This window comes from Myripristis murdjan, chromosome 6 (assembly GCF_902150065.1).
Source record: "Myripristis murdjan chromosome 6, fMyrMur1.1, whole genome shotgun sequence".
Classification (NCBI taxonomy): Eukaryota; Metazoa; Chordata; class Actinopteri; order Holocentriformes; family Holocentridae; genus Myripristis; species Myripristis murdjan.
Window position 1 is genome coordinate 9,081,506 of NC_043985.1, and position 13,246 is coordinate 9,094,751.

General features: G+C 45.4%; 1 protein-coding gene across 3 annotated transcripts in view; it reads left to right on the forward strand.

Annotated features, from left to right (window-relative positions):
* The window catches only part of ca5a (carbonic anhydrase Va), a 31,793-nt gene that overhangs the window by 12,643 nt on the left and 5,904 nt on the right, over nucleotides 1-13,246 (forward strand). For 2 of the 3 annotated variants that reach the window (XM_030054497.1, XM_030054499.1), the window contains exon 7: nucleotides 18-3,820. In XM_030054497.1, the coding sequence (XP_029910357.1) occupies nucleotides 18-188 (171 nt within the window). In that variant the 3' untranslated portion in view covers nucleotides 189-3,820. Of the gene's footprint in view, nucleotides 1-17; nucleotides 3,821-13,246 lie in introns of those variants that run through there. The other variant, XM_030054498.1, reaches the window with a different exon arrangement.

The following is a 13,246-nucleotide window of genomic DNA, read 5'->3' on the forward strand; positions in this document are numbered from 1 at the left end:
TCTCTCTTCACGCTCAGCTGGCGGTCTTCCGGAGCCTTCTCTTCACCTCGGCGGAGGAGGAAGTGCAGAAGAGCATGGTGAACAACTTCCGTGTGCAGCAGCCTCTCCGGGGCCGCACCGTCCGCTCCTCCTTCAGCCCCTTCCTGCAGGGGGCGCCGTCGGCCGAGGGTGACCACCACACCCACTGACCCCTCTGGACCCCCTACAGATCCACTGTCACATGCACACAAACACACACCATGACCACCATTACACACACACACAAGGACCGAAACAAATCCCTGAGCCGCGGCAGATCCCAGCGGGTGGGAGGGTTCCTCAGGCCCGGCACGGTGCGCCTCTCTCTGCCCGGCTGCAGCTTTAATTTGTTTTCTGCCAAACTGCCGAGGAAACCTTACGACAGAGCTGCCTCGGCGTCAGCAGCACAGCGTGGAGCTGCTGAGGCAGAAAACACATTTTAGATTCTCTTCACATTTTAGATTCAGTCGTTCAGTGTGAGGAGGGTGCCTTTGCCCTGTTCTCTTCTTTCACAGAATGAATAAGGTTATTATTGACTTACATAACAACAGAGTTTTACATTGGGTATGGAATTTAGACACAAACAAGTTAGATGAAGCTGCTGTTTCTGGGTTAGGTCAGGTTACGATTTTTTTTTCTGTTTTTATTGTTTTTTTGCCTCAGATTTTCTGAATGGTTTTACTCTTCACCAAAACAGCTGTTTCTTTTAACCAATAAGGGATGAGAGTGGTGGTTATTGTGAGGAAACTGTTGTTTTTCCTCATTTTTATTAATATTGATAATATTTATTCATGCCTCCTACATCAAGCACAGTTTATTCAGATGCTGTCCATGAGTTTTTAGGTGCAGCTGTGCATTGAGAGCAGAAACAGCGCCATGCGCTGGCCACAGTCAGTACTGCAACACAGTCTGCTCTGACTTGCTGCCTGTGGATTTTTGTCCATAGAAGGAGGTTGGAGCTGCTGCCGGTTTACTGCATGACGCCCAGGAGATTGTCAGTTTATTGGCTGGGGAGTGCGCCTCTCCAATACTGTAAATGTATATCAGATATCACAGAGGTAGCTCTATTACCATGCTGTCATTTAAAACTTTTAAAATCATTTATTGTTTGTTGTTCGGTGTGTTAATTATTGTTATTGTCAACTGTAGTTTATTAAAATGGATGGAATGTACTTCTTAATCTGTTACTAAGAAATTATCTACATCTGGCAGTCAGACAAGGATGGAGAATTATTTTCTCTTCAAATTCCTTGTCATGGCTTTTCTCTAATCAGCTGAGTGGATGTTTGCCTGCCACTCGTACCTCATTAATGTTGAGTTTTAAAGGAACTCTTCTGAGCCCTGGTTCTTCCAGTGGAGAAACCAGAGGGTACATTAAATATGTAACTGATGTGCAAAAAACCATGCTAGTTTATTGTAGCACATGCATTTATGATGACAATGTTCTGATTGAAGCGGTCAGACCTCTTCCTTAAGTGTTACAGTAGCCTGGTACCATACAGTGCCTTTTACATGTTGTCTGTGGGACTCACTGCCACTTGCAGAGTTTCTGTAATGCATCTTACTGTGTAAATCATCTCCCTTCCGCTGTTAATTCCATCAAGCTGTGACTGAGTCCAGTGGTTTTGAACATAACCGCTCTGGCAGCATACTGCAGCCAAACTGAGGGAAAATATCTTGAGCTGACTAAACTGAATTATATGAAGTAGATGTAGTTAGAGCAGGAAAGTGTTTGGCCGCAGCAGAGCTTCCTCCACAGCACGCCGCTGTGCCTCAGCCACTGAGCCATGCCCGGTGCTGACCGTGTCATGTTCCAACAGGCTGCCAGATTGGCTGAAAGAATCAAACTGCTGTTTGCCGTGTCTGAAAGAATGAACTGCTTTCACTATTTGAGCTCCAAGAGGATGATTTTCCCCACCCAGAGCTTTAACAGCCCTCCGAGTAAAAATTCAACAAGCTAAGGCGAAACAGGCGCTTCCTTTGATCTGCTTTATGAAGTGTCGGTATTTGTGGGAATTTAAAACAGCCGAGATGGCATTTCAGTGCAGGGCGTGGTGATGAATGAAGCAAGCCTTTGCAGCCTTGCATCATGTAGTACAAGTGGCTCCGCCCACTGTGACTCACATCGAGCAGTTGTGCCCTGGTTACGCCTCGCTTCGCAGCGCTGTTCAGAGAGAGACATGGCATCAGGAGCAGATGTGTGCTGAGCTGGAGAAAGAGCTGCTGGAGTCAGTGCAGACATTTACTCTTGAATCTGCTCCGTTCAGCTGTGTTGGAATGAATGAGAGAAAAGGAGAGAAGGGGAATGGAAGAGAGAGAGAAACGAAAAGGGAAAGAAAGCTGTACAAGTCATTTCAGAATCCAGACATGTGCATTCTTTGATATGAAAGTCCACATTTAGTTCCTCAGATATGCGTGGTTTCACAAGACTTGCTTTTGGACAGGAAACTGAGATGTTTTGCTCTAAAAGACAGGAAACCACATGACAGGTTTGTCTGATTTGGTACAGACTGAGCAGAGTTTACATTAAAGCTGCTTCTGAGTTTAGGCAAGGATGACATGTTGTGGCTGTCTTTGTAACCCCTCAGTAAAGATGCAGTGGTCGAAACTGACCTCTCCTCCTTTTTGTAGAAGCCCTATGTTCCCCGCACACACACACACACACACACACACAGTTTCACACACCAGTTAACACCCCCCCCATCTCCCCAGGGGCCCAGCAGCAGGTCCTCCAGAGGCTCCATAGCTGAGGCCTGTAGCTGCGTGTTGATCAGTCTGTTAACTGAGAGATCTGGTGCTGACGCTCGGTGAGAGCTGCTGGTGCTGCTGGTGTGACGCTAACTCGCTCTGAAGCCTGTTGACGCGCTAAATAAACCTTTTTAATGTGATCTGAGGAACGTCCACCCTGATCATGTTCATGAGTAACTCTATGGGGAGTGATTACTTTTTTTTCTGAAATCTTAAAGCAGAGAGATAATATCAGTGTGTATCGCAATAACTTGAAGACAAGGGACCTAATACTGCCTTCACAATGTACAGCAATATTTCATTCATGTGTAAAAGTCATGTACCATGATCTGCCTTCATCATATTTCATGTTTTTTTTTTTTTTTTTTTTTTTTAAACTAATGTTCTTTTTTGCCAGAATGCATTACCAATATATTCCAGTGTGAGTGTGACTGTTCAGGTGGTTGAGGATTGTTTCTAATCTGCCGTCTGTGTCGAAGCTGAGGTGCTGATTAAAGACCAGAGATTAACGTCGGCTTAACTTCCCTCACAGATGTTTAAAATAATGAGACGATAACATCTAAGAAATCTGCTCTCTGTGCATTGCAGGAGTCACAAATCTCTCTGTTTTGTGCATCTTTGGGAGTTCTCCTGACTTTTTCGTCTTGGTCTTTCATGTCCCTGTGCCGCCGCCCGGCCCCTCGCTGCGCTCTGATGTTTTAGCAGGTGTGTGCCGCGGGCTCGCTGAATGTGTAGTTGTGTGTGGTGAACACTAAGCAGTATGTAGTACATATTTTTGCTGTTTATTTGATCTGTGGGCAGCCAACATTCCTGCCCTGCAGGGCTCTACAAGGCCTCTCTCCCCTCCCAGCATGCCTTGCTCCACCTGGATGTCTCCTCATTGGCCCCGTCCAGCTGTGCAACCAGGAAGCTGTTTGCTCCCAGAGACCCCTGCTCCTCAGGGGAACGCAGTGTGTGTGTTGATCAGATAACACAGATGTAAAGATCATTTGAAAGAAGTTGGTATGTGAATACATAATAATCATGAATAAAGTAATGAGTGCTTTAAAAAAAATTCATCTGTGCATGTTTTTTGTTTTTGCCTCCCATGTTGAGAGCTTTTATCCTCTTGAACTTTTTTTCCATCACATTCCTGTCAACTAGCTGCAACGTTGGAAAAAAAAAAAAAACTAGGCTATTACTTGACAGTGTTATACATATTCTGTATCTGCTGGCTGCAACACTGAAGTGAAATTACATCATACTGTACTGAGTGAGATAGTCAAATCCAAGCTGCCGTTGTTTTATGGCTGCACTATTACATCAAGTAGAAAAGATCTACATGCGCATCATTTTACACATCTCCCTGCACGTGTTGGGATCTTTGGAGACCTCAGGATCTCTGCTAGAGCTTACAGTTGTGAGGGTTTGCGTGCAGCAATGACAGCAGTGACAACAATGACCGGTCCTCATTTTGGCCAGTCAGACCACGTTTCTGTGCTTCTCCAGCTGACAAAAAGGGTCAAACCAACTGTAAAAACAGTTAAAGTGTGGACCGATGAAGCTACAGCAGCTCTACAGGACTGTTTTGAATGCACAGACTGGCAGATGTTTAAAGGTGCTGCTACCCAGGAGAACCATATTGACCTTGAAGAATACACATCATCAGTGACATCAGCAAATGTGCTGATGATGTGGTAAAAATAAGGTCAGTTAACTCATTCCCTAATGAGAAAGCCTGGATGAATGGAGAGGTGAGAGCTCTATCTAGAGCCAAAAAAAGCTGCCTTTAAGTCAGATGACAAAGAAGCTTACGACACTGCCAGAGCAAAACTGAAAGCTGGCATCAAGGAGGTAAAACGAAGGCATCAGCAGAGACAGCGGTTAAGTCTACTCCGCCTCCAGAGGACCGGCCACTGTCAGTATCCACAGTGGATGTGAGGAAAGTCCTGCTGAAAGTGAATATGAGTAAAGCTGCTGGGCCTGACAACATCCCTGGCCGTGTACTAAAAACATGTGCCAACCAGCTAGTAGATGTCATTACTGACATTTTCAACATATCACTGTCACAGGAGAGTGTTCCCACCTGCTTCAAGACAGCCACCATCATCCCTGTGCCTAAAAAGTCTGCAGTGTCTGATCTAAATGACTACCGCCCTGTGGCACTCACCCCCATCCTGATGAAGTGCTTTGAGAAACTGGTTCTCCAGCACATAAAGAACAACATCCCTGCCAGTCTGGACCCTCAGCAGTTTGCATTCAGAACCAACAGATCGACAGAGGATGCCATCTCCACTGCTCTCCACTCAGTCTTCACTCACCTGGAGAAAAGCAGCACCTACATCAGAATGCTGTTTGTTGATTTCAGCTCAGCTTTTAACACAATCTCCCCCATGAAGCTGATTGGAAAACTGAACACTCTGGGCATCAGTACCACTCTCTGCAACTGGATACTGGACTTCCTCACAAACAGACCCCAGTCAGTTCGGATTGGCAGTCTCTCCTCCTCCACTCTAGTGCTCAACACCGGAGCCCCCCAGGGCTGTGTGCTCAGCCCCCTCCTGTTCACGCTGTACACCCACGACTGCAACCCCCGACATGGAGAGAACTCTATTGTGAAGTTTGCGGATGACACCACCATCATCAGCCGGATCTCCAACAATGATGAGTTTTCATATCAGGAGGAAATCAACCATCTTGCAGAATGGTGCACAGACAACAACCTTCTGCTCAACGTCAGCAAAACCAAAGAGCTGATAGTTGATTTTAGAAAAAAGGAGGCAAAGACACACAACCCTGTCTACATCAGTGGAGCTGAGGTGGAGCAAGTGAGCAGTTTTAAGTTCCTGGGAATCAACATAACAGAGACCCTGTCATGGACTTCACATATCTCTGCCCTGGTTAAAAAAGCTCAGAAACGGCTGTATTTCTTAAGGAAACTTAAGAAAGCAAAATTCCCAAGCCAAGTTCTTGTCAGCTTCTATAAAGGAGCGATTGAAAGCATCCTGACTGGAAACATCACAAACTGGCATGGGATGTGCACGGCCCACAGGAAGACTCTGCAATGAGTGATTAAAACTGCCCAAAACATCATTGGTACTCATCTACCAAGCCTCAGTGATATCGGGGAGGTGAGGTGCCTGCACAGAGCCAAAAGGATCCTAAAAGACAACACCCACCCCAGCCACAGCCTGTTCACCCTGCTGCCGTCAGGCAAAAGATACAGAAGTATTCGTTGCCGTACCACCAGACTACAGAGCAGCTTCTTCCCTCAGGCTGTGAGACTACTAAATGCACCATCTGTACTCCTCCACGTTTAATAATTTTATTTTTTTATACAATCAATTAATCAATCAAGAGGGAACCACATTCTAATTTCATTATACAACCTGTTGTATAATGACCAATAAACTTCCTTGTATCCTTGTATCCTTAATATGAAGGCCTTGAAAAACAACATGGCTCTGAGGTGAAGTGGGTGTGGGGTGTGGTTCGGTGCACCAGGTGAGCACAGCTTTGTTTCGCAGTGTGAAGGTTTCAGAGAGGCCTCAGTGAGGACGAGCCGGGAACCAGCAGCTCCGGCAGAGGACGGCTGTGAGCTGGAGGGGCTGCGACCATGAGAAAAAAACAATAGGAAGACGGTGTTACTGGAACGCTCACCAGCAGGTCGCATAGGACAACAATGAGGTTTTACGCTGAGAGTGTGCACCACAAAGCAAAAAGAGGGTGTGTGTGTGTGTGTGTGTGTGTGTGGCAGCAGTGAGTTGTGAATTCCGAGAAAGGTGGTGCTGCACAAACTGTCCCGGTCTTTCTAGGTAATTAATAGATCCCCATTGTTCTTCCCGCAGACCCACCTGATCCAAGACCCAAAGCAGAGGCCGAGCCGCCACAGAGCTGGGCCTGAAAATAAAGTCTGCTGCTCTCTCCTTCTCTCTCTCTCTCTCTCTCTCTCTCGCTGTCTCTCTGTCGATCCCTCCACCCCACTGATACCTTTGAAGCCCCCTGACACAGAGAGGGGATGTTTGGGGACCCCGCCCAGAGGCCTGGGGTCCTGAGGGTGGGTTGTTTACACTCTTTTTACACAGGCACCCCGGCCAACAGTTGGGTCTCCACCTGAGTCAAACCAAAGCGCTGCAGATTAACAAACGGACCTCTGAGGCTGTTTATTGTGCTTGGCTGCAGGGGACAGAGGCCGGGACAAACCGCTCAGTCTCGACTGGGCTTCCCTCGATTGTATGGCCCTCGACAGACTGACTGGAGACCCCTACGCTTTGAACTGTTCGGTGTGTGTGTGTGTGTGACTATTCATGCATGTGTGTCTTTGTAGTGCACAAATGTGTAAACATTTTCAAACCCTGAATGAAATGAGATAGAGTCGTGTGCAATCAGGTGTGGATGGATTTTGCGGTCCTGCAGGAAAAGGCCCTCTGCATTACAGTAAAAGTGAACAGAGTTTTGTGTTGCTCATATTGGCAGTATCAATGAAGTCCAAATATTTATTAATAAACAGAGCTTGAGCAGCTTCCAGAGATCTGTTCAGCACATAAGGACTACCCTTTCAAACTGGCTTTTCATTGGTCTAAACTTGCTGTACCTGTGTCTTGTGGGGACAAAATCCATCTCTTGACAAAACATGAGAAAACCGAAAAATTCAACTGGAACTGGAAAATTCAAGGAACCCAGTTTCTCTTGTTTTTTGGTTCGTCCAGGAGGATTTGCAAAGGAATAAAAAAGTTGAAGAACATGTGCCTGTCCAAAGCCAAAGCCCCAAAAGCCCTGGACTGCAGCTTGATTAAAACAGCGGGAAAGGATTCTCTCCTCTCGTCTTTTGGTGAGCTCACATTTTGCCTGCAGAAATCTTGAACAATTTCCCAAACCTTTGCAAAAATGTGAGTTTGAGTCAAGACTGCAGCTGGGGTTTGTTGGTCAGAGTTGGGTGGTGAAGCGCTTCTCTCATGGAAAAACAGATTGTGCTCTTCTGGTTTGAGGCGACACAATTCATCATGAAACCTCAACAACAGCTGCCCATCCAAACCACTGCAGGCCGAATTTTGTCTCATGCATGACTTGTCATATCTCTGTTTCCACGGACCCACAGGAGCATCTCCGGGGTTCACACCAGGTTTCTCCAACCATCAATGAAGCGGAGAGATGAAACGAGGAGAGATGAAGGAGAAGAGAGCGGATTCTGATTGGAGGGCCCGTCTTCCTGCCGCTTCAGTTCTCTGTTTGAGGAGAATCATTTTAGATCAACGGGCCCGGAGCCCCTCCGCTTCTCCACACAGGCCGGGATTGTAAACAGGAACGTTCAGTGAGCGGCCCGCCTCCCTCTGAACTCCCAGCCAGCGGCTCTTCCTCCTCATCTTCCTCCTCCTGTCTTCCTCTCTCGCCTCCTCAGCCTCGGCCATGTGTTTGTTTGATTTTTCAGATATTGCGTCGCAGATAAAAAAGGCCTTGACAAATCCATGTGATGCCGTGTTTTTGTCCACAACAGTTCAGGATGGGAACGTGCCACGTGTTTAATGTCAAAAGAATTCCAATTTCACTTTCAAATTTACATATTTCAGACTCTGTGTTCTGTGAGCAGGATGGGGTGGATGTGTGTGTGTGTGTGTGTGATGTCTCCCTCGGGAGCGGAGGGGATGCTACGACAGCTGTAACAGGACGGGACCTCTCCCACACCCACTCTGCACTGTCGCATTCTGGTTCACTAACCTTTTCCCATGAACGCAGCATTCCTTCTCCAGTCTGAAGTCCACAGAACAAACTCTCTCTCTGCCTCAGAGTGGGACGTCACATAATCAGCTGCAACTGCTGCAGGAAACCTTCTCACTCCTTGCATTTTGTCGGCCACAACTGAATTAAATCAGCAAGATTTTTTTTTTTTTTTTTTTTTTAAAAAGGAATGTTAAAGGTGCAGCACTTTAGCACCATCACCACGTCCATTTTGAGACACTAGAGTAATTATGAAATCATCCTTACCAGCCTTTGCACTGCATCTTAAATCGTGAGCCACTGGGTCAGATTTGGCAGGAAATTTGCAGGATTGCTTTACGGCACAAAACGGCGCGAGCAACACTGAAGCTTTCTGACAGCTGCAGGTGGAGCAACGAGATGACGATGGAAAAATCATGTCCAACATTTTTTTTTTTTTTTTTTTTTGCTTAGTTATCCATCTGTGGTCCCGGGGCAACATGTTCACACAGTAAAGACAAAGATTGAGGAAAGCAACATTCCTTCTATGACAGGAAGCAGGTGGGCTGATGGGAAACGTGCATTTGGAGAAACAGTAACATGATGAAACTGTTGGTGTGAAATAGAGACAAAAATGTAGGTTTCAGGTTTCAGGTCTTTAAGTCATTTTGAAACTGCTGCGGAGACAGATGTCTGTCCACACCTGGCTTCAGACCTGTGACAAGAACCCCTCTTCTTTACTTTTGCTCTGCAATTTCCTCCAACTGAGCTCCTTTCCCTTCTTCCTCAGTGGTTTCACTGTCTTCCCAGTATTCCCACCCATCCTTTTCCTTACCTCGGGCTCATTTTCCTTTTTTGTTGGATTACCCACAAAGACGCATCATTTCACTGCAAAAACAAACTTTGCTAAATCTCACACCAACAGTCAGTTCTATCAAACACCTGTGAGTGTGACACCTGGGGCCGCATCAGGACAGGCTGGCGTTCATGCTGCAGACGCCACGTGAAGGCTGCCCCGCTGGCGTCGCCTCAGTCCCGCTCGTGTCGGCTCACGCTGGCTAGTTTTGTCACTTTTTGGATAAGCTAGCAAAACTGTAACCTAAAGCATTGTTTATTAATCCTAATCTGTGCCTTAACCACCAGATTAAACCTACCACAGACCTCGCGCCTCATTGTAATTTCAAAGAGATGATTTTTAAAAAGTGTTTGTGATTATCAATTAACAAAGACAGACTTAGCTTTTTGCTCCAAGACCTCCCCTGCAGATTTTCAAATACCTTATTGATAAATTCCCAAACTGACCATCATAATGTTATCCTGCAAAATATCTAACTAAACAGCGCTAAAATATATTAATATTTGGACTAAATTATGTCCGACAACAAAAATCCACTCAGATGGAGGTCTGATATAGTTGTAGTATGTTGCACCAATAGCTGCCCAGCTCAAACGGGCTTATGAGGCACACTATCAGTTTCCATATAAACAGATGTTAGACCAAATACACAAACTATAGGAAAACATGAATAGTAGATTCTGTATGCCTTCATACTTGATATGCATCACATAAACGGATCTCAGTTTCCATCTGGTTTGTCCAGTTTGGGAAATAAAACTGGAACATAATTTACCACACAGTACAACTTCTCATTTTCATCGCGCCATAATTCAAGATTTTTGTTCTAAGGTGCATGCAGATTATCATATAGAGCATGACCTTTTAAAACCAAGGTTGAACAAGTCCAAGTGATAGATCTTTTTTGCAAAATAACCTAATCTTCTTACCAAATTTACCAAAGATTTAAATGTATGATCTCCCACCTGTTTTTTTTTTTTTTGTTTAATTATTATTATTATTATTATTATTATTATTGTCCAAATGTGTTTTGGCTAAAGAATGGAGTTGACTGAGACTCTTTTTTTTTCCTGGCAACTCTTCATTTTTATTATCTCTAGTTTCATATAAGAGGCAAGTGTTGCATATGACACGGCCTCTCCCCCTGACAGACATTTGGATATCAGCTCCTGACTTCCTAAGCCATTCAAAATGTGAACCTGTAGGCTGGGATCTTGCTGTATTTTTTCCCATGTCTGCTGGGGTCCTCAGACAGACGGCCTCAGATAAAACAGGGATGACAGACGAGGATTAAGGTGTATTTGTGCCGCTTTATCTGTGGCTCCACCTGAGACGACGGTCCTGCATTCCTGCGGCTCAGGCCAGACGGACAGAGCTCATATCGGAGCTCACTTTTAGGGCAGGATTTGGCCATTAAACGTTGACCACATCCACCTCGTCTGAGCACAGGAAATTGTCTGTCTGTGGCCGCGTGTGTGTCAGTGGATGTGTGTGTGTGTGTGTGTGTGTGTGTGTGTGTGTGTGCGCACCATATGTACTGAGTGGTTGTGACCTGCTGAATACCGGATAGATGCATTGGCGGTTTGTGTGTGTGTGTGTGAGAGAAAGTGAGCGATGTGAGACAGGCAGACAGGCAGACAGTGCAGGACAGTGTTTTTAGTAAACGTCAGTGTTCACCCGGTGTGTGAGCAGATCTCTGAACCCTTTAAACTCATCCAGGACCCTGCAGATCACCTGGTCTGGCAGTGAAAACGCATTCTGATCCACTTTCAGTCTGAAGGAGTTTCCAAAGCAGTTTCCTCACTCTCTGTCTTGAAAATTCATGGTTAAAAATCATGAGCCCCATTTAACAAAACATGCAGCCGTTGGAGGAATACAGAAGTGTGTTTAATTAAACATTGGCTTGCACATGTTACTTTTTGTGATGTAAAGTCATAGAGAACCTCTCCCCTGCATCAGTCCCTTGTGCGGCCACATTTTGAATATTGATGCTTTCAGCCTCAGCCATCTGTCCATCTCCTCCCCCGAGCCTCAAAAACAAACTTCCAAGGTTAACATGAAGTTTGAGACGGACTTTAAAAGATTATCAAAAACAAGTAGGTTTGTGTTTGTTTCAACATATATCCAGTTTCAGTCCATATTTGAATATAATAATTACATGCATGCAGGCAGCGTAGTCTTCCTCCAGGCTTGACACCGTCCTGTTGGTCCAAATCCCACTGCACTGACAAACACTGCACTGTAAACAAAGCAAGAAGGACAGCATGACTTGGAGCTGTTTAACTCAGCATCCAACTGCAAACATGGCACAAGAGATTTGGTAACACTTTACAATAAGAGTACAACAATTAACATTAGTTAATGCCGTAATAAACATTAAGTAACAGGAAATAAACATTAAATTACAGTTAACTAATGTGTCTAAGAAGCATGTACTAATGCTGTTCATGCTAAGATATTAATTTATATGTTATTTAAGGGTTATTGTAGATATTATTAACATTAGTAAAGTCATCTTGTTGTAAAGTGTTACCAGAGATTTTAAAGAAGAGTGTGTGGTGTTCTCTGACATGGTCGAGTTGACCCAACAGTAGAAATTATAATAAACATACAAAGTTGATGTGAATTTAGGAAGCAGAGATAAACCTGGGACCTGAGTTTGTGAAACACACTGGAGTGAACGGAGAGGTGACACACACTGAAGCTGTCAACTTTCAACATGCGACCACACACGTCACTGATAGAGCTCCATGTAGTGCAGAGTAAGATGTACAGACCAGTGTTTTAACTAACGTCCATCTTCCTTTAAGCGCCCTGCAAACCCTTGAGTCTATCATCTCTGGACAGGAGGTTCTGGCTGCCTTCCATGGAATAGCTCACTCCCGGGAGGCCCAGGCTCCGCTCCCTGTTCAAGGTCAAGTCATCTCCAGTCGGGACGGCTGCAACTCCCTCTTGGCTCAACTCCCAAAATCCTTCCGCAGCCACAACGGCTAATCCAAAACGCTGTGGCTCAACCTACCAAAATTCTTCCTCCTGTGTTTGGCCCAGTGGCTGCCTGTGGCCGCAGTTGTTGAGCTGAAATATAAACAAGGTTTACGCGTCCAGAGTCCCGTGGGTTCAGTCCTGCATGCCACCAACTCCACTTTCCTCCCTCCTGCTTTCCAAAAGGTGGAATGACCTTCTCACCCCAGCGAGCACAGACCCTGAGTGTCACCTCTTCATGAAGCCCTTCATGTACCCTTGAATCATGTCCCCTCACCTGAATCCTGATTATCCTTCAGTCACAGGAATATTATCAGGGCACTCAAACTCTGACCCTTGACCCCTGAGCTGCTGGGCACGGAGACTGAAGCCCATTCTACAACATATGTGCATGAGTCCTTCAAATTCAACACGACACCTGGCGTTGATGTTGCTCACCTCTCCGCTAAAATCCAGGTTATGTCATATCAAAATGTATATCAGTGATGATGATTTCAGTGTGAATTCAAAAGAGGTCATCTGTTTTTAGATTCAAGTGAATTCTCTCATTTTATGTTTCACCATGACAAGGCTCATTCCGTGGCCCAGAACCCTCTGGGGCCCCAAAAAGAGGAGATTTTACTACATAATTACCGTAATAAACGGGTTGCTTTCACTCACCGCATTTTTCATAGCCAGTCAAATTAAACCAAATATTCAACAAGAGGGATGCAAAATGTGCGCCACAGAATAGCTGCAGGTCAGAGCAGTGCCGTGATGCATCGCTTGAATAACTGCATGACCCCTGATAATCATCATCATCATCATCATCAATCACGCGTTTGTGAGGTTCAGATGAACAAACAGTGCATGTGAACTATGACAAGAGGTGATGAAGAGGGGAGGCTGTGTTCTTAAGGCTCATTGCTGCATTAGTATCTGTTACATTCAGGCTATTTTCAGTGCCTCTCTGCAGTCGTGCCAGTCACA